The sequence below is a fragment of the Gasterosteus aculeatus genome, chromosome 21 (assembly GCF_964276395.1).
Source record: "Gasterosteus aculeatus chromosome 21, fGasAcu3.hap1.1, whole genome shotgun sequence".
NCBI classification, from domain to species: domain Eukaryota; kingdom Metazoa; phylum Chordata; class Actinopteri; order Perciformes; family Gasterosteidae; genus Gasterosteus; species Gasterosteus aculeatus.
The window spans coordinates 3592501-3619297 of NC_135708.1; the positions used below are offsets into that span (position 1 = coordinate 3592501).

Sequence of the window (26797 nt, forward strand, 5' to 3'; positions counted from 1 at the left end):
AGCTGAGTAACACACACACACTGAAACACAGAGCATCTCACCAATGGTGAAGCTGAAGCGTCCGTGCAGAAAGTAGCACTGCCGCCCTTTTTAAACGCCTGTTTGTTGGACGTTGGTCGTGTCGTTGGGCTCCTGATGTGCACGGTGTCCCTCAGTGGGTGAGGGGGGGCCGTTCTCTCTGTGCTGCTGTGGACGGGTGTTCAGGGTAAACGCCGCCCTTTTCCTCTTTGCTCTTCGCCCCTCGAGGCTCTAACAACTCTGATCTGCTCCATTGAGACACTTTCATGTCTGATATTTATATTTACTGTGAATTAGTTTCCTCTGCTGCTCCGTCACACACAGCGTTTCTATTTGAAATGAGAAGCAAACAAAAGCGTGATAGTTCAACACCCGACAGTCAAGAAGCGTATTCAAATGTTTCAGAGCAGCTGACGTCATCGAGGCAGCTGCTGTCCCATGAAATGAGCGTCCTCTGTTGTCCCCGTGAGTCAGGACCCCCGAGTCTGTTCTCCCCAGAACGCAAGTCCGTCCTCTGCGTCCCATCGTTGAGAAAGGGCCCCACGTTGGGAGGTTAATACGAGCAGCGTGGAGATCAGGACCTTCAGCTGCTTCCACGTGTCGTCCAGTCAACAGGGGACACGAGGACAGAGGTCCCTCATGATGCAGCTGTGGACAGTCTTCTCGTATGTTTCTGTTGCTGCTTATTACCCGTCCATGACCAGCCGTTCTCCTGAAGCTTCCCCTGGACCGAGGCGCTAATGGAACCACTGAGCTCCACCACCGGGGCTCCCTGAAGACCTTTACTGGTGCTCTGAGTTCTCTCCGTTCTTCCTGCTGCAGGAACGTCTCCGCGCCCCTCAGCTGCTGTTCATACAGCTGTCAATCATGTTGAATGACACGTGAATGAAGGCGGCACGATGCAGCGCGCTGAGGCCATGCAGAGAAGCTCAAGTAGCGGTGAGCCTTGTAGTGACGTCATTGTCTTAACTCAGGTAGTGACGTGATGTCACCTGTCAATCACAGGTCAGTGGAGCCACGATAATGAAGTAACTGTTGTTCTTTGGTGACTAAAGAGCCTCTTCTTGTTCACAACAACGGGTTCAGTCATCGAGCAGCAGCACATGTGGGATTAGTTCACTTCCTGCTTGTAGTTCACTGAGAACGTCAGCGCCTCTGGACACGATGGACTAACATCTGGAGGGACAACGTCCCCTTGCTGGACATCAACACGAGTTCCCTCGTTGTCCTCTTACAGGACGTTGTCCCACACACGTCTCTGGTTTAGTTCAGTGTGTTGTGTTCTAGTGTCTTTTAAACACTTAAAACGCACTTATGTGACGTCACAGAACTAACCGGTGACTCTGTGGGCCACAGCGCCCCCACGTGGGCAAACCAAGCAGCTGCTTATAAGCGCTCAGCCGGACGGTGACGTGTGCTGCAGAACTCTGTTCAGAAAGGGTTGAATTAAACAAACGCTGCTGCCTAACCGGCCCAAACATCACCACTAACATCAAGTAGAAGAGCCTTTGTGAACCACGCGGAGCTCATCTGTTATTCGGCAACACGGAATCACCTGAAGAACCAACGTGTCTGATAACAATCCCACTCTGAGCCCTTTGGACATGTTGTCTCATCAGGAGACCGTAGCGGTTTATCGGCTCTCACGTTGAACTAACTTACATCCGGAAGACGTTTACAGCAACACGAGCCTTCGGAGTCTTTTCGCTTCCGTTTCTGTGTGTTTCTCCTCCATATTCCGGTGAACGGAGCTGCTAAAACGAGATGTTTCTACAAGGAGGTCTGGTGGAGAGGACAGAGACTCTCATTATGAAGGGATGAGGACAGACACGTTTATTATTCAGAGGACAATCGTAATTGTAATATTACTATAATATCATGATTAATGACATGTTTATGGATGCTGGAAGAGATGTTGGATCCCTGCTGTACGCGGAGAGAGGAGGTCATCATATCACGACTCAGTCACACAGGTCTGAACTCAACTCTGTTCGTAATGGCAACGAAACTGAAGATGTGGAGCGCGTCGTTACGAAGGGTCAAAAATACAATAACGAAAGAAACCGATTGGAGGCTCAAATTGTCCACCGGGGACGGAAGTGGAGTGTGGAGGGAGTCGTGTCAGTGGAGCAGGGTGGGCCCGACTGCTTTAGACCCCTGATGCGTCTCATAGAAGAGACGGGACCAGGTCGTAGGATCCAGGTAACAGCGGCAGGCTGAGCAATAAACCCTGAACCTGCACACTCCGGTACAGCAGGTGGCGCGATGCACCTGGTCACGTGACGCTGGTTGCGACCCGCCAGAACAAACCGGAAGAAGAAGAAGAAGAAGAAGAAGACGTGAGGGAGACGCGTAGAAAGTCACCAAGCTTCACTTTAACGTCTTAAAGTGTCACATCGTGTGAGTATGTCCCGTGACACACAGCGTGTGTTTACTGTGTGTTTGTGTGTTAACGGGCCGTCAACCTTCGCAAAGTTCCTTTACCGTTTAGACGAAAAATACGGAAATAAAACGAAAATACGTAAATATCACCGTTTTATTTGAGTTTTTTCGCTTTAAACCAAAAGAGTAAATGTCCTTTTCTGTCCAAATCCAAACACGAAAAACGACCGATCTGTTTGTCTGTAAATCCCTTTTTGTTTGTTCCTTTTAAAACGAAACCGAAGCGCAGCCGCTAAACCGGAAGTGCGCACATTTTAACAGTAAAACGCAATAGAACGTTTGTACGATAGAAATCCGTCTGTGACGCAACAATATCTATAATATAGCAGAGTAACATTAGAAGAATGAATATGAAACGTCATCGTGTGTTAACAACAGCAGTTGACTACACGCAGACACATTTACATTCATCCATGTACACAGATACTCATTCATCTGTGCGCTGTTTGATGCAATATAGTTATTAATATAGTAACAACACATTTATTACTGTAGGTAATAACACAGTTTGTGGTGGCAGACTCGTTGCTGTTGGCTCTGATATTTATTTCCAGTATTGTTGTGTTGCTTCAGTGCTCAGAGACACTTTAAGGAGAGTAAACGTGTTCACATCTCCACCACTAGGGGGCAGAATACGACTATTTAAAGCAGTGGTTCTCAGCTGGTCTGGTGGCTCCGGGACCCACCATCACCCCTCAATGACAACCGACCCAAATCGAGGGACATCCTTCACTTCTCAAATGTATTTAATGAAAATATGGTGCAGTTTGAACCTGAGAGAGTGTGGAGACAGAACACGTATGACCACACAAAAACAAGTTTAATGAGAAAACAGCCAGCTGGTAGCGACGCTAGAGAGGGAACTATTCCCTTTACACTAAATGAGCTAAAACCCCAAAGTGCATCTTAAGGACACGAGGTATTACAACATACAACAATTAAGAATCTTCAGCCATTTCAAACAAAAAAGACTCAAATGACTTTAACAGATACGACAAACACCGTGTCTTGAGGAGCTTTTGCACAAATGCAAAATAAACCCACATCTAACGTAGTCGGTGTCGTACTTCCGTTTCGCCATGTTTAATTAGAAAACTAAATAGGAGGTTTAATTATCCCAAAAACCCAAAGTCTCCCCAATTTTCTTTTTAATTATAATTTTTATTTTCCCAGGCAAAGGGGAAAACGCCAATTCCCAGGCCATTAAAAAGGGGTCCGCGACCCACCAGTTGAGAACCACTGATTCAAACCACAGATTGAATCATATTGAACGGTTGTTGTTTCTGGGACAGATGCATTGAATGCTTGTGTTTCCTTCATTTGATATTCATGCTTAGTTGTAAACATCATGTATGTTGATGTCGTGGAGGAGTGAACACGTGTTGTTCATGGATCAATAAATAAGAATAGAGACGTTTCTTTGTTTGTCACACTTCCATCCTAAATCAAGCTGTAGACCAAAGAGCTCAAAGGTCCAGGATGAGAAGATATAATGTTGGTCTGAAGAAAATGACTCGTGTGACTTTACGGCCTTCAGACATTTGGACTCTAGAACATTTGACACATTTTCCCAAATGTCACAAGACGAGAGCAGAAAAGAGAAGGATTGGTTCTCTTTCCTTCTTTGCTGCCATGTGACCTGTGACCTCAGAGGGACCTCTGGAGCTGTGGGCGGATGCACAGCGTACTTTTGATTAGTTTCCTCTCATCAGCAGTCAAAGGTCCATTTATCCTGAGAACACTGTGGTGGCCTTAATAGAGGCTTCAATGATCCGATCCCCTTCCAGGTAGTGAGTGCTTGTGCTTCTATGAAAGCAGAATCATTCCCCTCCTTTAGCTTCAAGGTAACAAAGTCAAATCCACCTCTATGAGTTTCATATGGCAAATGTTTCACAGCTACAAATACTTGTAGAGCACCACGAGTGTCTCCACACTAGCTGAGCGTAACATCCTCTTTCCCTCAACATGTTCGGTTCCTCCACAGAGCAGTTGGGTCTGACACCCCCTGCTCCTCAACACCTGCAGAACTTCTTTAGCTTTCAAGTCCATGAAGGATTAAACAGCCACAAACCTGCCAAGAGGAGGAAGTCCACCCAAACTGACAAGCAGGACCAGGAGACAATGAATGAGGGGAAGATGGACGGAGCCAAATAGAGGACAAGAGGACAATGAGCCTAAACATGCAGCCTGGGCTACAATGGAATAGTTCACATCAAAGCATTCGTGTTGTAAAACGGCCCAAAGCCCAAACCTCAACCACACCGATTGGTTCTTAAATGAGATGAACAGTCAAACGTTTGGACACGTTTACTCATTCGATTCAAAGAGAAAGTGTCCAAACCTTTGGACTGAATTTGGCTACAAAACATCAGTAATAACCGAGATCCATTTATATTCACTAGCTAACGTTTCTTCATATGCTACCCTGCTATACGCTGGATCACTGACGCATTTATACCCTACAAACCTTCCATTCCAGGACTTTTACTGTGAAAATGTGCACTTCTGGTTTAGCTGCTGCGCTTCCATTTGGCTTCATAGGAAAAACCCAAATTGGTGGTTTGTCAATAACGTGTGAACTCTGCCAGCAGGTTGGTGTGAAGGTGTGAAGGTGTGGACTCTGCTATGAATCAGGCTGAGGACCCAGAGGACGGAGTCCCTCCCTCTGAAGCCCCTCAGTGTGGGGAACATGACAGCCAGACCAAAGCTCAGAGGTGAGAGGACCATCTCCAACTGTCCTCCACTCGTCTCCATGTCCCAACGTCTCTGACTCACTGACTCTGCTTCTACATGTGTGACCAGGATCCATCAGAGACCAGGACCTGGACCTGGACCCAGCTGTGTGTCCATGAAGAGTAACCGGTCTATGGATCTTCCTATAGTCTTCAAAGATGTTGGTCCCTCTGTTGATGCAAGGTGAGGGTCTCAGGCTGATGATGAGGGTCCTTCCTCAATACCTGAGACGGAGAGAACGGACTCACAGGTACAAGAGAACGTTCATTTCCACATGTGGAACAGCAGCTGAGTTGTTTATTGATTGGACAGCAAGTCTGATCTGATAACTGAGATATTTGAGCTAATTGTATGGCTGATTGTGCATGTATATATGTAGATGACCACACGTGAAAGATCTTACGGAGAAATACTCAATAATTCATATTTGGAAAATATGCGTTTATTATTATTACAGCTCCGAGTCCCTTTGAATGCACAATAATAGACAATAACAAGCTGCATACAGACAAGATGTTAAAGTTTAATTTAAACAGATATGAATCTAAACTCTGATCTCAAAGAGACGAAACGTTACTGGTGAACGAACATCAGTCTGACAACAGATTAAACGTTATGAACACGCAGCCTAGTTGTAGTCTATATCTCATGTGTATATATACATATATACTGTATGTGTATAAGCTGAATTATAGTATAGTTTCATCTCATGTATAACTTGAATACCAGCGGGTCATTTCAAGAAGACTCCCCGAGAACAGGCCGCATATTGAGAAAGAGCCCAGATGTTTCTATCAGACTTTCTGTTGGACAGACTCTGACTCTTTATGTGTGACCCAGGACTCATCACAGACCTGGACCAGGACCTGGACCTGGACCTGGACCCAGCTGTGTGTCCATGAAGAGTAACTGGTCTATGAGACCTCCTCTAAACTTCAAAGATGTTGGTCCCCCTGTTGATGCAAGGTGAGGGTCTCAGGCTGATGATGAGGTGTTTCTACCAGACTCTCTGGTGGAGGTTCTGGGTTTCTTGCTCCAGGGCCCTTCAGCAGTGTCCAGTGAGGGAGGGAGAGCTCCATGGAGGACTTGGTGAGACCTGTTGGGACTAAACCAAACTGACTGGTGAAGAAAACAGTGAGCTGAAAGACTGAGCTGTTGATTCTCAGTGGGACCAGCAGGACCAGTAGACCTAAACCACTACAGGGAGTCATGTGGTCCACATCCAGACCTCACGTCATGGACCTTTACCTTGTTTTGGTCTCTGTGAGGACGGACACCATGTGAGCTGATGCTTCATGATTAGATGATGATGTGATGATGTAATCTCAGTGTTTCTTTCAGGTCACATCAGCAGAGAGGAAAGTCTCCTGAACCCAGATGTTTGTCCATGAAGAGTGATCGGTCTATTGAGCATTGGATTGACTTCAAAGATGGACGCCCTTCTTATGACACAGAGTAAGTAGGCAATATTTTTTCTTAAGTGTCCAAACAGAACAGTCATTTAAAAAAAAATCAGATTTGTTGGTTTAAATTAAACAAAATACATGACTGCTGCCTGGAGGATCGCTGTGGTCTAAAAGGTCTAACACAGGGGAGCCCACACTTTATCAGCTCGCAATCTACTTGTCATCAACGCTTCAATCCAAGTCATGGCGATCGCCCAAATAATAACAACGAGCAGCAGCGGTAACCAAGGGAACAACAGCGCTGCAGACCGGGAGCACAAAACGAATCCATGTAAAGAAACAAGCAACAATAAGTTACTGCAGACGTTCTTGGTCGTTACCTCACTCCATGACTTGCACTGATGCATGCGTGGTGACCTGACGTGCTTCTTTCTTCAATGTTAGGTGATCTACCAGCACTGTGTTGGTGAAGGACCAGGGGCCTCATTTATAAACGTTGCGTACGCACAAAAGAAGGCGTATGCCGCTCTCTACGCAATAATTGGTATTTATAAAAAGCAAACTTGACGGAAAAATGTCCTTCACGCAAACTCGGACCCACGCGTACGCACAAAAACGGGTGAAATGAGAACCGTCGGCAAATGCAAGAAACACGCAAACGTGTGTGAAAGTGTGTAAAACTAGACTGTTGTAAAAGAAATGATGGACGGTAATAAAACGCCATGATGCCGTCACAATGCGTAATGACGCTGATGGCTGATCTTCGCTCTTAGAAGACGTGGCACATGGAAGGATTGGCGCTGTAGTGCAGCACCATCGGCCTGTTTAAGGGCAGATGGCGCTGCCTCGACTGCACTGGAGGGAGGTTGTTGTTTACTCCTGAAAAGGTGTGAAACATCGTGCTGCATGTGCTGTGCTACATGATGTGACACAGCTTCCAAACGTGCCTCGACCCCCTGACGCCGATGTTGGCCCAGACCCTGTCCCCGATCCCCAATCACTGCCCCCAGTCTCTCATCAGGAGGGGACAGCTCCGGTGTCCCTTTCCCCCCCGGTGGAGACACACTTTGGCGATGGCGCGCTAAACGCTTTTTTGCATCCACTTTGATGTCAGACCAGTTTTTCTTTATTTGGGTCCGAGGTCGTGAGGCTGCAGCGATGCTCTGCAACCTTTTGCCCCTCAGGTGCCTTGTTGGCATCAGTGATGTCCACACTGTGTCCTCCAAAGAGCATCTTACTTCTCCTTCCCACCTCCCAATGATCATTTCCACTTCACACTGAGTGAAGTTACGTTTCTTCGTTTTCCTCTCAGTGTTTGTCATGATTTCGCAATCGATGAATATTCATTTGTGGGCGTTCCACAGACTATATATGGGCAACTGTGGGCGTGACATGAAGCCGCAAAAGCTGCGCTGCATTTAGAAGTGATTGTGATTTATTAAGGGAAAACTGCGTAGGACGTTTTATAAGTCTGAATATTTCTGTGCGTACGCACGTCCTACGTTTCATCCGTACGCCACTTCTGGAGCAAATCCCACGCAAGCTTTTATAAATGAGGCCCCTGGTCCCCCTGGTCTAACACATGCGCTCACTCACAGAGTGCGACCCCCAGTGGACTGATTAGGAATAGCAGCTACTTTTATAGAAAAGTAATTTGTGTCTTTCTGTAATTCTCACAATAGTAAAGTCATCCAGCGGGCTGCACTGGACCCCCCAGCAGACCAGATTTGGCCCTCGGGCCTTGAGTTAGACACCCATCATCTAACTGGTCTGTGTGTGTTTAAGTGTGAATCATTAACTGTAAACATCCTCCGATGTAAACACAATGTGAGCTAGTTCCTCCACATCAGGATCAGCAGAGGTCACATCTGGAGACAGCTGCAGGTTTCTGGAGACAGATGACTGGGACTGAACATGTGATTAGAATAAACTCAGTGCTCTGTGGACCAGCTGACGTGGTCTCTGGACTCCATGCAGAGGTTTGGACAAAGTATCGTCAGTAGACTCTGTGAAAAGGTCCAAAGACTAGTTTCAGAAGATCTAAGGAGACTTCTGGAGGTCAGGGGACGGACAAAAGAGGTTTGGAGTAGTTCCATAGGACTTTGTACCAGATGCAGAGGTCTGCACACGTTGTTTTCATGACCCACAGTAAGAACTAAAACCAGGTGAAACTGATGACTAACTGTCACTCAACTAATAAACTGTCCATCATCATCAACAGTCTTCAGCATCTGGTTTCCATCATGATCCATCATGACAGAAGCTAATATCATTAACTAATGTTGTATTGGTGTTGATGGTCCAAACACCATGTGAGCTGATGGTTCATGTTCCTCCACAGAGAGGACCAGGAGAGCTCAGAGGTTCCCACAGGTCCGTCTGCCCAGCAGCATCAAACACACCTGGACTCCATCTTCATGGTGTGTACATGAACAACTACTTTAACATTTCTCAGTTCACTATCATCTCCATGCTGCACTTTGTAGACCAGTGGATTGTCCGTCTGTCCAACATGGACCTGATGGTGGCTTCCATGTTCTAGTTGGTGTCATTCATAGAATGTTCTGTTCCAGCTGCTGGAGGAGAACATCCTCACTTTTGTGAAGAACGAGCTAAAGAAGATCCAGAAGGTTGTGAGTTCAGATTACCCAGAATGCTTAGAGAAAGAGGATGAGGAGGTGCTGGATGAAGAGCAGAGGAGGAGCAGAGAGGCCTTTGTGAAGATCTCAGTGCACTTCCTGAGGAGAATGAAGCAGGAGGAGCTGGCTGAGCGTCTGCAGAGCAGTAAGAGGATTTCTCTACAGACTTACCATGCTGATAAATGAGACCTTCACTAATGTCTCCAGAGATGGACAGAATATATTCATAGTCATTCTCTGAGGAAAGGACATGTTGAAATCTATTCTGTGACTCATTGATCTTCTTTGTTGTCTTCATTCAGGACTTCATGCTCCAGTTTGTCAGCGTGAACTCAAATCCAACCTGAAGAAGAAGTTCCAGTGTGTGTTTGAGGGGATCTCTAAAGCAGGAAACCCAACCCTTCTGAATGAGATCTACACAGAGCTCTACATCACAGAGGGAGGGACTGCAGAGGTCAATGAAGAACATGAGGTCAGACAGATTGAAACAGCATCCAGGAGACCAGCCAGACCAGAAACAACCATCAGACAAGAAGACCTCCTCAAAGCCTCAGCTGGAGAAAAGGAACCAATCAGAACAGTGATGACTAAGGGAGTGGCTGGCATTGGGAAAACAGTCTTAACACAGAAGTTCACTCTGGACTGGGCTGAAGACAAAGACCACCAGGACATACAGTTCACATTTCCATTCACCTTCAGAGAGCTGAATGTGCTGAGAGGGAAGAAGTTCAGCTTGGTGGGACTTGTTCATCACTTCTTCAGTGAAACCAGAGCAGCAGGAATCTGCAGGTTTGAACAGTTCCAGGTTGTGTTCATCTTTGACGGTCTGGATGAGTGTCGACTTCCTCTGGACTTCCACAACAATGAGATCCTGACTGATGTCACAGAGTCGGCCTCAGTGGATGTGCTCCTCACAAACCTCATCAGGGGGAAGCTGCTTCCCTCTGCTCGCCTCTGGATCACCACACGACCTGCAGCAGCCAATCAGATCCCTCCTGAGTGTGTTGGCATGGTGACAGAGGTCAGAGGGTTCACTGACCCCCAGAAGGAGGAGTACTTCAGGAAGAGGTTCAGAGATGAGGAGCAGGCCAGCAGGATCATCTCTCACATCAAGACCTCGCGAAGCCTCCACATCATGTGCCACATCCCAGTCTTCTGCTGGATCACTGCTACAGTTCTGGAGGAGGTGTTGAAGACCAGAGAGGGAGGAGAGCTGCCCAAGACCCTGACTGAGATGTACATCCACTTCCTGGTGGTTCAGTCCAAAGTGAAGAAGGTCAAGTACGATGGAGGAGCTGAGACGGATCCACACTGGAGTCCAGAGAGCAGGAAGATGATCGAGTCTCTGGGAAAACTGGCCTTTGATCAGCTGCAGAAAGGCAACCTGATCTTCTATGAATCCGACCTGACAGAGTGTGGCATCGATATCAGAGCAGCCTCAGTGTACTCAGGAGTGTTCACTCAGATCTTCAGAGAGGAGAGAGGACTGTACCAGGACAAGGTCTTCTGCTTCGTCCATCTGAGTGTTCAGGAGTTTCTGGCTGCTCTTCATGTCCATCTGACCTGCTTCAGCTCTGGTGTCAATCTGCTGTCAGAAGAACAAACAACCTCCCGGCGGTCTGAACGCTCTAAACCCAAACCTAAACCAAAGCGTCTCTACCTGAGTGCTGTGGACAAGGCCTTACAGAGTCCTAATGGACACCTGGACTTGTTCCTCCGCTTCCTCCTGGGTCTTTCCCTGGAGACCAATCAGACTCTCCTTCGAGGTCTGCTGAGACAGACAGGAAGTCGCTCACAGACCAATCAGAGAACAGTCCAGTACATCAAGAAGAAGATCAGTGAGAATGTGTCTCCAGAGAAAAGCATCAATCTGTTCCACTGTCTGAATGAACTGAATGATGGTTCTCTAGTGGAGGAGATCCAAGAGTCCCTTAGATCAAGACGTCTCTCCAAAAATAAACTGTCTCCTGCTCAGTGGTCAGCTCTGGTCTTCATCTTACTGTCATCGGAAGAAGATCTGGAGGTGTTTGACCTGAAGAAATACTCTGCTTCAGAGGAGGCTCTTCTGAGGCTGCTGCCAGTGGTCAAAGCCTCCAACAAAGTTCTGTAAGTACAGAGAGAGTTAGATTCATACATCAGAACTGAAACATGCCGCCATCTTTTATACTTACTGCTTCTTTTTCATCCTTCTCTTCAGACTGAGTGGCTGTAACCTCTCAGAGAGAAGCTGTGACGCTCTGTCCTCAGTTCTCAGCTCCCAGTCCTCTAGTCTGAGAGAGCTGGATCTGAGTAACAACCACCTGCAGGATTCAGGAGTGAAGCTGCTTTCTGCTGGAGTGAAGAGTCCACATTGTGACCTGGAGACTCTCAGGTAAGATTAAGTTAGTTTGTCTTCAATGATGCGTCTAGGGAACTCTGGAACCAGAGGATCTAATCTTAGAGACAAAACATGGAGCTAAACGTCCTTTTTGTGAATTAATATCTGTGTTTCCATCAAAAGAACCTTGTAGACAAGACATATTTACCACATAGTAGCTTGAAAATAGACCGTCTGAAACACAATGTTCTTTCACGATAAAACATCACATGTTCATCCTGTTGTTCCGGTTATTCAGGCTTTATGATGTCCTGTTTCATATAATGAATGAATGAAAAGCAGAGGTGGGAAGAGACTGAAGATTTTAATGTGTGTCTCTACAGTGATGATCTGCTGAGTGATGGTTGATTATTTCTGATTTGATGAAGATTCATTCCACATTTACACTCACTTTGTTCTCTCTTTCTTTCTATGGAAGGAGTCAGAAGGAGGATAGAGAAGCCTAACTTTGAATTTAACTAATAAACAACAATAAATATCCCTGCCTCATCCTGATATTTATACCACAGTAATTCCTGTAAACAGTAGAGCACAATAAACCACCTTGTTCTATGTAGAACAAAAATAATTGTAAACAGTTTCACTGAACATGTTTTTTCACGTTCTAACTGATCGTATTTTAGTCCAAACTCATCATCAGAGGATTCAATATGAATACAAATGTTATTTTTCTTGTTTGTTGTTGTCTCTTCAGACTGAGTGGCTGTAACCTCTCAGAGAGAAGCTGTGACGCTCTGTCCTCAGTTCTCAGCTCCCAGTCCTCTAGTCTGAGAGAGCTGGATCTGAGTAACAACCACCTGCAGGATTCAGGAGTGAAGCTGCTTTCTGCTGGATTGAAGAGTCCACACTGTGAACTGGAGGCTCTCAGGTCAGGATTCAATTAAGTCCACTTGGTGTCTTTATTTACATCCATGGTACATTTCTGACTTTCATAAGATTCTTTCTGCTACCATGATTTAAATCAAATATGTATTTTCCAACTATTTCCATAAAATATGTTTATTTTCAATATAATGTAAATATTTACATTATAGAGTTAGTAGTAATGTTATCAGGTTGTTGATGTACATTAGTGGGTGTTTAGTTGTGACTGGAAACCAGTCAGTAACCATGTTAATGTGACCCCTCTGTACCTGATAGTATCTCAGTACTGCAGTGACCTTCCAGGCCTCACAGCTCCCTCAGATCATGTGACATGTCACTTATTCTGTGGGTCTGCAGGCTGTCAGGCTGTCTGATCACAGAGGAAGGCTGTGCTTCTCTGGCCTCAGCTCTGAGCTCCAACCCCTCCCATCTGAGAGAGCTGGACCTGAGCTACAATCATCCAGGAGACTCGGGAGTGAAGCTCCTGTCCGCTGGACTAGAGGATCCTCACTGGAGACTGGAGACTCTCAGGTATGAAGAGGCTGCAGCCACAGACCATCAGTCTGGTAGAGGAGCTGGAAACCTTTTCTCTGTCCCATTGTCAGCCTGGTTAATAAGACCCTGACACACCAAGCTGACCTTAAACTACCAGAGACTCATCAAACTGTTTGTGTCCCACATGAGACCATCAACACAGACAGAAGTAGTGAGGAACAGTAGCCAGGATGCGCCTGAACAGGGAGGAAGGTGATGAAAACCTTGTTCCTCTGGAGCTGTGTCTTGTCTCCACGTTACAAGAGAGGACAGTGTCTCCTGACACGTTGACGGCATCATGGTGGGTTGATATGAGTCAACGTGGTCACGTGAGGAACAGTAGCCAGGATGAGCCTGAACAGGGAGGAAACAACACTTGGATGTTTAGATGCTGGTCCTCTGCCTCCAGTGTGTGTTTGTCCTTTAGTCCAGACATTATTATTAAGAGACAAACAGTCAGAGAAACAATCTGTTCAAAGCGTCTTGATGGATCATCACAGGAGGAACGTTTGGTGTTTTAAAGGAGTTCAGCTTCACCTGCTTTTGGTGCTTTGCACTGAGAGACGGTTCCCTGGATGATAAGAGTGGACTTGTTGAAGCTACAGGTGACAGTCGGCCACAGACGCTCAGTGAAGAACCAACAGCTGATGGTGGACCTGGTATTAGTATCAACTATATCGTAGAAATGAACAGAACATACCAAAAAAACCCTATCCAGATAAATGTTGCCATCCGGATGGAGTGAATGTGATTGTGGTTGGATGAGAAGTGTTGGGAGCGGCTAGGGGGTCGTATTAGGTTACTAGCAAATGAGGAACTAACTTATGGACATCCATCCATCCATCCATCTTCAACCGCTTATCCGGGGTCGGGTCGCGGGGGCAACAGCTCCAGCAGGGGACCCCAAACTTCCCTTTCCCGGGCCACATCTACCAGCTCTGACTGGGGGATCCCAAGGCGTTCCCAGGCCAGTGCAGAGATATAATCTCTCCACCTAGTCCTGGGTCTTCCCCGGGGCCTCTTCCCAGCTGGCCGTGCCTGAAACACCTCCCTAGGGAGGCGCCCAGGGGGCATCCTCACCAGATGCCCAAACCACCTCAACTGGCTCCTTTCGACGCAAAGGAGCAGCGGCTCTACTCCGAGCTCCTCGCGAATGGCTGAGCTTCTCACCCTATCTCTAAGGGAGACGCCAGCCACTCTCCTGAGGAATCCCATTTCGGCCGCTTGTACCCGTGACCTAGTTCTTTCGGTCATGACCCATCCTTCATGACCATAGGTGAGGGTAGGAACGAAGATTGACCGGTAGATCGAGAGCTTTGCCTTCCGGCTCAGCTCTCTTTTCGTCACAACGGTGCGGTAAAGCGAGTGCAATACCGCCCCCGCTGCTCCGATTCTCCGGCCAAACTCACACTCCATCTTCCCCTCACTCGTGAACAAGACCCCAAGGTACTTGAACTCCTTCACTTGGGGTAAGGACACATTCCCTACCTGGAGTAGGCAATCCATCGGTTTCCTGCTGAGAACCATGGCCTCAGATTTAGAGGTGCTAATCCTCATCCCGACCGCTTCACACTCGACTGCGAAACGCTCCAGTGAGAGTTGGAGGTCACAGACGGAAGATGCCATCAGGACCACATCATCTGCAAAAAGCAGCGATGAGATCCGCAGCCCCCCGAACTGTAGACCCTCCTCCCCCCGACTACGCCTCGATATCCTGTCCATGAAGACCACAAACAAGATTGGTGACAAGGCGCAGCCCTGGCGAAGGCCAACCCCAACCGGAAACGCCTTCGACTTACTGCCGAGCACCCGAACACAGCTCTCGCTTTGGGCGTACAAGGATTGGATGGCCCCAAGCAAGGACCCCCTCACCCCGTACTCCCGCAGCACCTCCCACAGTATCTCTCGGGGGACCCGGTCATACGCCTTCTCCAAGTCCACAAAACACATGTAGACTGGTTGAGCATACTCCCAAGCCCCCTCTATGATCCTGGAAAGAGTGAAGAGCTGGTCCGTTGTTCCACGACCAGGACGAAAACCGCATTGTTCCTCTTCAATCCTTGGTTCGACTATGGACATTAATAGAATTATTAATAATCACTAAGATACTTCTCAGAATGAATAAATAACGGGGCACCGCCCTGAGCTAACAGGGACCAATAACCAATACTATAAATCAAGTCTCATAATTGATATTCACTCCTTGAGAGTGAAGATGTTGGAAGGAGTTAAGTTCGAGCACTGGCGATGTATGTCAACGGTCACCATCATATAAATGCACAAGTAAACACAGGAAAACGGTTCTTTAAAGTATAACAGGGTTTATTAACTCACAGGAACACCGATTAAGATCACCTATAACTGCAACCAACAATCCCCATAACACTTATTTTAAACCTACTCACTAAACAAGCAATCAAAACCAGTGTGTGTGTGTGTGTGTGTGTGTGTGTGTGTGTGTGTGTGTGTGTGTGTGTGTGTGTGTGTGTGTGTGTGAACACAGATGGGGGTGAGAGAGAGAGAGGGGGGAGACGAGGGGGGTGCAGGGAAGGAACGGCGGTGCGGTTGCGCGCAACAACAAGCGGAGTGCCGGTTATCACACTAGGGGGCGAGCGAGAGCAGCGGGGCGGAAGTGAGACCGTTAAATCAAACCACCGAGGAAGACGGGAACGTTAAACAGTGTAATACGACTACTGGACGCGAGGGGCGAGCGAGAGCGAGATGCAGGAAGTGTTCCACGTATTAAAGCAGGGGGGTCCAAACTTTTTTCACTGAGGGCCACAGACAGAAAAATATGCGAAAGGTTGAGCCGCTCACTAAAGTTAAGGTATATCACCTCTAGTGTATTAACAGTAATACAAATCAATCAATCAAATGTAGGTAAATTATGCTTGATAATTTATTATACTTACAGAAAAAACTGCATAAATCACATCTCTCCATTAATGGGTTTTCATTTTTTTTACAAAAAGGGTTGGCAGCTCATCCTCAGATTGCTTCTTCATCAGGATGGGGACCCCCTTCACAGCCCTGTATAAAGAGGGAAGGCTTTATTTAACCTACTTATGCAAATCATTCATCAGCTAACGTGTTTTAGAAAATGTTATCAACTTTAATTGACTGCATTTATTAAGTAATTGGTTGTATGTTGTGCCAAACAGACTGGTCATTCTTTTTGCGTGGCGTCGCATCAGAGGAAACTTGGCCTTTTCCAAGCTCCGGTAGAAGTCGGGTTGGGAGAGGAGCTGCATCTCGATGAGTTCTAATTGCAGACTCTCTTCCACTTCTTCTGCATCCAGCAGGAAGGGAGTTGAGAACAGCTTGATTTCTTTCCCAATGACAAAAACATCTTGGAAGCGCTGATTGAATTGTGTCATAAGAGTTGTGATCACAGAAACATATTTCCCCTTTTTAGCAGCGAGGTCGGCCTTTGGATGAGCACGTTTGATTTCGGACAGCGTAGGGAAGTGCGCAAGGTTGAAGTTGCGTAGTTGTGTCTCAAAAACACGAAGCTTCGCACAGAAAGTTGTGGTACAACCTGGTCTTTGCCTTGTAGGCTCTTGTTCAGTGAGTTCAGATGACCAGTAAGATCAACTAGAAAGGCAATAAGGGAATAAAACCGCTTCAGCACGGAGCCGCGACTAAGCCAGCGCACGTCACAATGATAGAGTACGTCCCCGTATTCAGCATCGACATCAGATAGGAAAGCTTAATTCTCTGTGGTAGAGCCCTCGTGCTCGAATTATGTTGACAGTTTTCACAACTGTGGTCATCACATCGCCAAGCTGGACTGTCTTGGCACAGAGAGCTTCTTGGTGGATGATACAGTGCAATTTTACAGCCTCGCCTCCACTCTCTGGCACCTTGGCGCACACCATAGATGCCATTCCTTTGGGCTCGCCTGTCATAGCGGGAGCCCCGTCCGTTGCAACTCCACACAGCTCGTCCCATTTAAGTTCCATCTTGTCAGTTGCACCTGACGCGGCTTCAAAAATGTCCTCACCCGTTGTTGTGCCCTTTAGACTCCGAAGATCAAGCAGCTCCTCCGTGATGCAAAAGTTATCGTCAACTCCCCGCAAAGAAAGGAACAGCTGTGCGGCGTCTGTTGCATCTTTCATCACATGCAATGGAGTAAAAGTCAAAAGCACAAGCTTTATGTGACACTTGATTCTGTATGTTAGCTGACAAGTCTTCCATTCAACGCACAATTGTGTTTGTGGACATGCTCACGTTGTTGAATTCCTGCATCTTTTCCGGGCACATTATTCCAGCGACTTTAATGAGGCACTGTTTAACCAAGTCAGCGTCTGAGAAAGCTTTCCCGCGGCGCGCTATGAGTTGAGCTACCTCATAGCTAGCTAGTAGCGTTTTCTTGTGTGTTGTTAGCAGGGTAAAAGTACTGTTGTTGAGCCTGCAGGTTAGCTGCCATGTGCTGGACTTTGTCCTCTCGCTCAGCAGCAGTGTAGGACGTGAAGGTCGGATGCTTGGTTTCGTAGTGTCGTCGTACATTGGACTCTTTCATCACTGCAACCGTTTCATTGCAAATCAAACAGACACACTTCTCCTTGACTTCTTTGAAGAAATATTCATTTTCCCACCGTGTTTGAAATGTTCTGCATTCACTTGCTATCTTGCGTTTCTTTGCTTCTGCCATTTTGTCGTCGCGGAAATTTTTTATTTAAACATTTTTTTTGTGGAAAAGCTGCATTAGGACTGCAGCTAGTGAGTAGCTCCACCTACTGGTCAAACTAAGAACTACAATACAGTCAAGGGCAAGTTTCATGTGTGGGCCACATTCCATTCTATTTTTATAATTTGCTGCGGGCCAATAAAAAATGGATCCCGGGCCGCAGTTGGCCCGCGCGCCGTACTTTGGACACCCCTGTATTAAAGCAACGAGGAAGACGACAGTTGCACTGCTATGGCAACGCCATCTGTTGCTAGGGACTACGGCTTGGACGAAGGAGGGGGGGGTACTTAGACGCGGCGCGAGGAGATTCTGTCCCGCAACCAGCGGAACGTAGATCAGCAACGTGAATCAGGATGGTCGGATCCATGTGTGTGCAGTTACAGAACCAACGATGTGGCTGGCGATACGAAATGGAACCACAGGCAAACGGATCTCACGGCAGAGACCCGGGAAGAGAAAAGAAAATAAGGAACTATTCTGACCATGAAATCATTCAACAGCGTAACACAGTCGGCGCTTTCACTCTCTTACAGCAAACGTATCACAGCATCAGATCAACAGGGGACATTACGACATTTGCAGGTACACATTCAAACATAAATCAAAGGTAGCGGATTCGTTGATCCGGACTCTATCGTACCACGTTATGACTGAACAAATCAAATAAACATCAAGTTCATATCAACACGCTAAATTAGTCTGCCCAGAAAACCAGTGTTACTGTTTGATGGGCGTTGGTCATCAGCTTCCAGCTGACTGAGGACAGTTGAGCTCCGCGTAGGGAAACTCAGTGGATGAAGGCGATTTCGGCCGTGGGGTCCGAACTTCTCGTTGGGAACAGAGGCGGCGGGGGGTCAGAGAGCAGCTGTCTCTCCGGTCCTCTGGAGTCAACAGGAATGAAATCAAAAGGGAAAAGGAAGCGGGACGTAGTGGAGCGCGAGTCTTGAGTTCGTCCAGCGAGATTAAGACTGAAACTTGGGAATTGGAGGGAAAGAAAAGAAACCAAACAACGTTGTGTTGTCTCGATCTGTCACTAACGGGAAGTCAGGCGAAAGAGATCGATCCTTTGGCGCAATCTCTTCTTATGAACTTGAGGTCCATAAATAAATGTCACTGTCCTCGGCCAATGGGAGCGCTCGGTGTTCTTTCGTACATCCTCTTTTTATGGCCAAGGGGGTCTGGAGAGCTGCAGGGGTCCTGTTATCAGCCCCTGGCATCAGGCCACGGGGGACCCCTATATGTTTGTGTCCTTCCTTTGTCCTCAGTGAAGAAACACGTGGTGAGGTTCATTAGCAGGGTGGAGGCCCAACAGAAGTATGAACATTTAGCATCCAGACACCCGATTGGTTTTCTCCGCCATGCGCCTGCAGATCAGAGCGACGGCGGGTGTGAAAAGTGGTCGGTGGAAGGATCCTTTGTCAGAAGCCACAAGCCGATCTCAGTTGGTATTTAGCGACATGGACCCTCCTCCTCCTCCTCATGCAGATTCCATGTAACGTTACATGAGGACCTTCATGACCGTGAGTTTGTTGTTTTCTACCTTTATAGAGAATCTGCCACAACACAGCGACTTGCAAGTAGCGCAGCGCCTTAAATAAAGTCACGTGTGTCTTTATGCGGCTTTAGAAATGAACACAAAGGGATTCTGTATTTGCTCATAAAGTCTGAAAAACGGCTTATTTGGCCGATGTTTTGATAAGCGACCGAAGCCAGTTCAGTGTTTCCATCATTATAACAGGGGTGCCCCCCCATGAAGTAGTACAACGGGGAGACACTGCAGTCCACCTGATCAATGGGACAACGTGGACGTCCTCCGACTCGCCTCATTCAGCCTCACTGGAAAATGGCTTCTGCTTTTATGTGTTACAGTTGTGTGATAAAGTGTTTGCTGCCTTCCTGATTCCTCATTTCTTTCATGTTCAGGCATGAAAATCCCTCACCTTTTTTTTTGGGGGGGGGTATGGCAGCAAATCACTGTCAAACGACGATGCTTTCAGGGTCCGATGGATGCTGCGAGGTGCGTCCGCTCCCGCCGCCCCCCTCGCCATCCACGCCTTAAATCTTCGGCTGCTTTTAGAATAACTTATTTCCCCGTTAAGATGGTTGAGCTACTGTAGAGAAAAGGGCGCCGTCTCTCGCTCTTTAATCTCATGAAGTGCTCGGCGAGAACGACAGCTTTGTTTCTCCGACGCGCCCTGAAAGCAGCTCCATATCTCACGCGCTTGAGCGCCGCTCAGCATCTCGCCGTCGTAGACGAGCTTTGGCGTGTTTGGCAGAGCGCCTTGAGCGCCGTGTACAACCAGTATGGATCAACCGATTAACCAATTGATCCATATATATAAGGCGCTCCGGATTATAAGGCACTGTCTTTTTGTGAGGAAATAAAAGCCTTTTAAGTGCGCCTTAGCGTGCGGACAATGCGGTATATTGACTTTAATACCACAAGAGGGCGCCGCGTTTGTTGACCAACGACAGGGGGACAAGAGCAGCCGTTTCCAGCGAGAGCCTTATTGTTTTATTAATCTGTCCGTTTAAATTGTTTGTGCTTCATCAATTAATGTTTCACATAACTAATGTGCCGCATCTTAAATATTTTTATATTAATTTCAAACTTTTCAAAATTGAAAATTAAAAACGTTTTATTTATTTACTGTAAATAACCTCTCGTGGCCCACCAGGGGGCCGCGGCCCACACTTTGGGAATCACTGTCTTAAACTATCTACTCCACAGCATGAACATCATCATTGTTCATCAGGATTTCAGACTTCATAAAAACCTTTTTCCACCAGAAGATGAACCTTATCTACGGAGCCAGAAGATCTAATCTAAGAGACTAAACTAGGGACAAAAATCGGTTTATGTTTCCATCACATCATCGGATCCTCGTGGAACCAACACATTTGATACGGAGGGAATTAAAACATAATGTTGGCTCATGATAAATCATCACAGGGTCGTCCTATTAATCCTCTTATTCATGCTGTGTGATGTCATTTTAATATGGTTCATTGAGGAAAATGGGAAAAGCAAAGGTGTAAAAGAGACTGAAACTTGCATTTCTGGCGCTTCAGTGACAATCTGCTTGGAGTTTGATGGTTCCTCATTTAAGGTGTAGATGGTAACTGACATTAAATTAGCAAATAAGGATCATTTTTAATCACTTTCCTTATTTAGTAGTGTAGTCTACACTAGTACTTGTATAAACACTTAACTAGTTTCATATGAAATAGGATTTCATTTTAACACCAATGTTATTTTTCTTGTTGATTGTTGTCTCTTCAGACTGAGTGGCTGTAACCTCTCAGAGAGAAGCTGTGACGCTCTGTCCTCAGTTCTCAGCTCCCAGTCCTCTAGTCTGAGAGAGCTGGATCTGAGTAACAACCACCTGCAGGATTCAGGAGTGAAGCTGCTGTCTGCTGGAGTGAAGAGTCCACACTGTGAACTGGAGACTCTCGGGTCAGATTAAGTTAAAGTCCACTTGGTGTCTTTATTTATATCCATGGTACATTTCTGACGTTCATAAGATTCTTTCTGCTTGCATGATTTAAATCAAATATGTATTTTCCAACTATTTCCATGAAATGTGTTTATTTTCAATATAATGTAAATATTTGACATTATAGAGTTAGTAGTAATGTTATCAGGTTGTTGATGTACATTAGTGGGTGTTTAGTTGTGACTAGAAACCAGTCAGTAACCATGTTAATGTGACCCCTCTGTACCTGATAGTATCTCAGTACTGCAGTGACCTTCCAGCCCTCACAGCTCCCTCAGATCATGTGACATGTGTCTTATTCTGTGTGTCTGCAGGCTGTCAGGCTGTCTGATCACAGAGGAAGGCTGTGCTTCTCTGGCCTCAGCTCTGAGCTCCAACCCCTCCCATCTGAGAGAGCTGGACCTGAGCTACAATCATCCAGGACACTCAGGAGTGAAGCTGCTGTCTGCTGGACTGGAGGACCCTCACTGGAGACTGGAGACTCTCAGGTATGAAGAGGCTGCAGCCACAGACCATCAGTCTGGTAGAGGAGGTAGAGCTGGAAACCTTTTCTCTGTCCCACTGTCAGCCTGGTTGATAAGACCCTGACACACCAAGCTGACCTCAAACTACCAGAGACCCATCTGTTTGGGTCCCACATGAGGCCATCAACACAGACAGAAGTAGTGAGGAACAGTAGCCAGGATGAGCCTGAACAGGGAGGAAGGTGATGAAAACCTTGTTTCTCTGGAGCTTTGTCTTGTCTCCACGTTATAAGAGAGGACGGTGTCTCCTGACACGTTGACGGCATCATGGTGGGTTGATATGAGTCAACGTGGTCACGCTGCAGATTTGTGGGCTCTTAACAACTCAAACAACACTTGGATGTTTAGATGCTGGTCCTCTGCCTCCAGTGTGTGTTTGTCCTTTAGTCCAGACATTATTATTAAGAGACAAACAGTCAGAGAAACAATCTGTTCAAAGCGTCTTGATGGATCATCACAGGAGGAACGTTTGGTGTTTTAAAGGAGTTCAGCTTCACCTGCTTTTGGTTCTTTGCACTGAGAGACGGTTCCCTGGATGATAAGAGTGGACTTGTTGAAGCTACAGGTGACAGTCGGCCACAGACGCTCAGTGAAGAACCAACAGCTGATGGTGGACCTGGAATTAGTATCAACTATATCGTAGAAATGAACAGAACATACCAAAAAAACCCTATCCAGATAAATGTTGCCATCCGGATGGAGTGAATGTGATTGTGGTTGGATGAGAAGTGTTGGGAGCGGCTAGGGGGTCATATTAGGTTACTAGCAAATGAGGAACTACCTTATGGACATTAATAGAATTATTAATAATCACTAAGATACTTCTCAGAATGAATAAATAACGGGGCACCACCCTGAGCTAACAGGGACCAATAACCAATACTATAAATCAAGTCTCATAATTGATATTCACTCCTTGAGAGTGAAGATGTTGGAAGGATTTAAGTTCGAGCACTGGCGATGTATGTCAACGGTCACCACCATATAAATGCACAAGTAAACACAGGAAAACGGTTCTTTAAAGTATAACAGGGTTTATTAACTCACAGGAACACCGATCAAGATCACCTATAACTGCAACCAACAATCCCCATAACACTTATTTTAAACCTACTCACTAAACAAGCAATCAAAACCAGAGTGTGTGCGTGTGTGTGTGTGTGTGTGTGTGTGTGTGTGTGTGTGTGTGTGTGAGCACAGAGGGGGGTGAGAGAGAGGGGGGGGAGACGAGGGGGGTGCAGGGAAGGAACGGCGGTGCGGTTGCGCGCAACAACAAGCGGAGTGCCGGTTATCACACTAGGGGGCGAGCGAGAGCAGCGGGGCGGAAGTGAGACCGTTAAATCAAACCACGAGGAAGACGGGAACGTTAAACAGTGTAATACGACTACTGGACGCGAGGGGCGAGCGAGAGCGAAATGCAGGAAGTGTTCCACGTATTAAAGCAGGAGGGTCCAAACTTTTTTCACTGAGGGCCACAGACAGAAAAATATGCGAAAGGTTGAGCCGCTCACTAAAGTTAAGGTATATCACCTCTAGTGTATTAACAGTAACACAAATCAATCAATCAAATGTAGGTAAATTATGCTTCATAATTGAATGAACTTAAAGAAAAAACTGCATAAATCACATCTCTCCATTAATGGATTTTCATTTTTTTTACAAAAAGGGTTGGCAGCTCATCCTCAGATTGCTTCTTCGTCAGGATGGGGACCCCCTTCACAGCCCTGTATAAAGAGGGAAGGCTTTATTTAACCTACTTATGCAAATCATTCATCAGCTAACGTGTTTTAGAAAATCAACTTTAATTGACTGCATTTATTAAGTAATTGGGCTTTTGAACACATGAATACTGTGTAATATATTTGAACTCGCCTACAATGGGAACAGTGTTGCACTTAATGGGAGCAGTGATGCTGCTCTGGACTGAAGGACGGCTGGCAGGTCACGAGTAAGTTTGCTGGTTGAGATGTGAAGGACATCACAGAGACGGCTGTCGCTCATTTTGGTTCTCAATCTGCTTTTGTTCAGAGTTAACAGAGAAAATGTTTGCTCGCATATGTATGTTGTGCCAAACAGACTGGTCATTCTTTTTGCGTGGCGTCGCATCAGAGGAAACTTGGCCTTTTCCAAGCTCCGGTAGAAGTCGGGTAGGGAGAGGAGCTGCATCTCGATGAGTTCTAATTGCAGACTCTCTTCCACTTCTTCTGCATCCAGCAGGAAGGGAGTTGAGAACAGCTTGATTTCTTTCTCAATGACAGAAACATCTTGGAAGCGCTGATTGAATTGTGTCATAAGAGTTGTGATCACAGAAACATATTTCCCCTTTTTAGCAGAGAGGTCGGCCTTTGGATGAGCACGTTTGATTTCGGACAGCGTAGGGAAGTGCGCAAGGTTGAAGTTGCGTAGTTGTGTCTCAAAAAGACGAAGCTTCGCACAGAAAGTTGTGGTACAAGCTGGTCTTTGCCTTGTAGGCTCTTGTTCAGTGAGTTCAGATGACCAGTAAGATCAACTAGAAAGGCAATAAGGGAATAAAACCGCTTCAGCACGGAGCCGCGACTAAGCCAGCGCACGTCACAATGATAGAGTACGTCCCCGTATTCAGCATCGACATCAGATAGGAAAGCTTAGTTCTCTATGGTAGAGCCCTCGTGCTCGAATTCGACAGTTTTCACAACTGTGGTCATCACATGTCACTGTGTGAAAACGTGATGAAAACATAAATGAAGTGAGGTTCATCACATCTTTGGAAAGCCCAGTTCCATTTCTCCAGCCACAGCCGTTCTCAATCTAGAAATCACTTAAATAGGAGCTGCCTGACAAAGTGAAGTAGACCACAAGATCCTCACAAGCGAGACATCAGGCTGCGATCCAAAGACATTCAGGAACAAATGAGCAACAAAGTCATTGAGATCCATCAGTGTGGAAAAGGTGACAAAGCCATTTGTAAAGTTTTGGGACTCCAGCGAACCACAGGGAGAGACATTGTCCACAAATGGGGACAACATGGAAACATGCACATTGTGTGAATACTGAATGGTCTGTATCTGCTTTATCTTTATGAAACAGTTTAATGTGAATGTTCCTTTGCACACGTCCCATGAAGCTTGATCTGTAGCATGACGTCATTTCTCCCGTTTGAATTCACATCTGGTGAAAGTACAGTGACAGGTCCATTTCTTATTTGTTATCCATTCATCTTCTTCATGAATATATTCCAGCACCTCGTCGCTGTGTGACGCCTGACTGACAGTCTGTGGTCGTCTGTAAGTAGTGGTAGAAGAAGAAGAGGTGCTCCATGTGGACATGAAGGACAAAGCTGTGTGTGAGAGTGATGTAATGTCCATGTCTCCATGCTGCTCTGACCCCCCTCCTCCTTTCAGGGTGGAGCCTGATGGAGTCCGATGGTTGAGACCAGGTCTGAGGAAGTGTAAGTGTGCTTTGATTCATGAAGATTCAACCATCTTCACACTGTGACATCACTCATTCACCTCTGTGATGTCATCATCAACGTGTCAGTAGATGAACACATGATTAATAACTGCAGCTGTATTGTGTCTTGTTCTCTCATCAGATTCCTGTGAACTCACAATCGACACAAACACAGTAAACAGACACCTCAAACTGTCTGACAACAACAGGAAGGTGACAGATGTGAAGGAGGATCAGTCACATCCTGATCATCCAGACAGATTTGACTCCTGTCCTCAGCTGCTGTGTAGAACTGGTCTGACTGGTCGCTGTTACTGGGAGGTCGAGTGGAGAGGAGAAGTTACTGTATCAGTGAGTTACAGAGGAATCAGGAGGAAAGGATACAGTGATGACTGTGTGTTTGGATACAATGATCAGTCCTGGATTCTGATCTGCTCTGATGGAGGTTACTCTGTCTATCACAATAAGACAGAAACACACATCACCTCCTCCTCCTCCTCCTCCTCCTCCTCCTCTGGTAGAGTAGCAGTGTATGTGGACTGTCCTGCTGGCTCTCTGTCCTTCTACAGAGTCTCCTCTGACACACTGATCCACCTCCACACCTTCAGCACCACATTCACTGAACCTCTTTATCCTGGGTTCAGGTTCTGGTTTGGTTCTGGTTCATCAGTGTCTCTGTGTCCTCTTCAGGAGGGAGAGTCTCCTCCTGGTGGAGAACCTTCCTCTCTGCTCACCACATTGTTCAGTCTGTTCAGCTGATGGTGGTTCATGTGGGTGTAGATGCAGGTGGAGCAGGTGAGGGGTACCTGAGCTGGTCTGGACTCTGGGGGGTCCACAGCTCTCTGGGACTCAGATGGAAGTGTGAAAGAGCTCAGCTTAATGCTGCTGTGCTCCTTCAATCAATAGATGACCATTTAGATAGTGGCTCCTAATTAGGCTTTAATCTTCATCTTTATGTGTTCAAGAAGACATTTTATAAGACGCTCTTTCATCTGTCCCCCCATATGAGACAAATGTGTCCTTATGTGTGTGTGCGCTTCATCAGCAATAATAAAAACAAGGTGAAGAAGGAAAATATGAATGTGTAATTCTTTTTGAGCCCATTTTAACTTCAAATCTTTCTAAATCTGTTGAGTGAAATCAAATCTAATTTCACATAATCAGGTTTGTTTTGAACAAGAAGCTTTTTAATGGTTCAGCAAACCTCTCAAGGAAATATTGAATATGCGTTACTTGTGTTTTTATTCCCTATAATGTCATTTACAACATTTACTCCATGTGTTACTTTAACAGAAATACAATTGTTTGGCTCTAATGTTAATAAATGACTTTTATTGGAAACAACTGTACATGTTTAAACAGGCCATCAAATAAAGATGCTTTCAACACGCTGTATTATTTCTTTTGACATGAAATACTCTGATCCTTTTTAAAGATGCTGTACTATTGACTTTTGTACTATTTCCTCCATAATATCTGTATTTATTCTACAGCCCTGTTGCTGTGTCAATAGCACAGAGGAAACATTGGTGGTGCAGCATGTTGAAGAAGGAAGTGAGTAAATAAAGAAATGAGTAATGAATAAGTTGCTTTATTAACCCTATTAACCTTCACGCAGAGCCGTCTCACAACAACACAAACTAC

The 26797-nt window shown here is 46.2% G+C and overlaps 1 protein-coding gene across 3 annotated transcripts; it reads left to right on the top strand.

The window, feature by feature from the left end:
- The first annotated feature begins 1756 nt into the window (after nucleotides 1–1756).
- Nucleotides 1757–26541, top strand: LOC144390242 (protein NLRC3-like). 3 transcript variants are annotated; one of them, XM_078096694.1, is made up of 11 exons: nucleotides 5233–5376; nucleotides 6034–6159; nucleotides 6535–6648; nucleotides 8941–9019; nucleotides 9173–9383; nucleotides 9541–11344; nucleotides 11436–11609; nucleotides 12310–12483; nucleotides 12837–13010; nucleotides 25105–25151; nucleotides 25296–26541. In XM_078096694.1, exons 1-11 carry the CDS (start codon nucleotides 5309–5311, stop codon nucleotides 25910–25912), a joined length of 3588 nt encoding a protein of 1195 aa, XP_077952820.1. In that variant the 5' UTR covers nucleotides 5233–5308; the 3' UTR covers nucleotides 25913–26541. The 3 variants fall into 3 exon arrangements, with proteins under 3 accessions (XP_077952821.1, XP_077952822.1, XP_077952820.1); XM_078096695.1 differs by lacking the exon at nucleotides 6034–6159 and having other exon boundaries at nucleotides 1757–5376; XM_078096696.1 differs by lacking the exons at nucleotides 6034–6159; nucleotides 12310–12483 and having other exon boundaries at nucleotides 1757–5376.
- The last annotated feature ends 256 nt before the right edge of the window (nucleotides 26542–26797 follow it).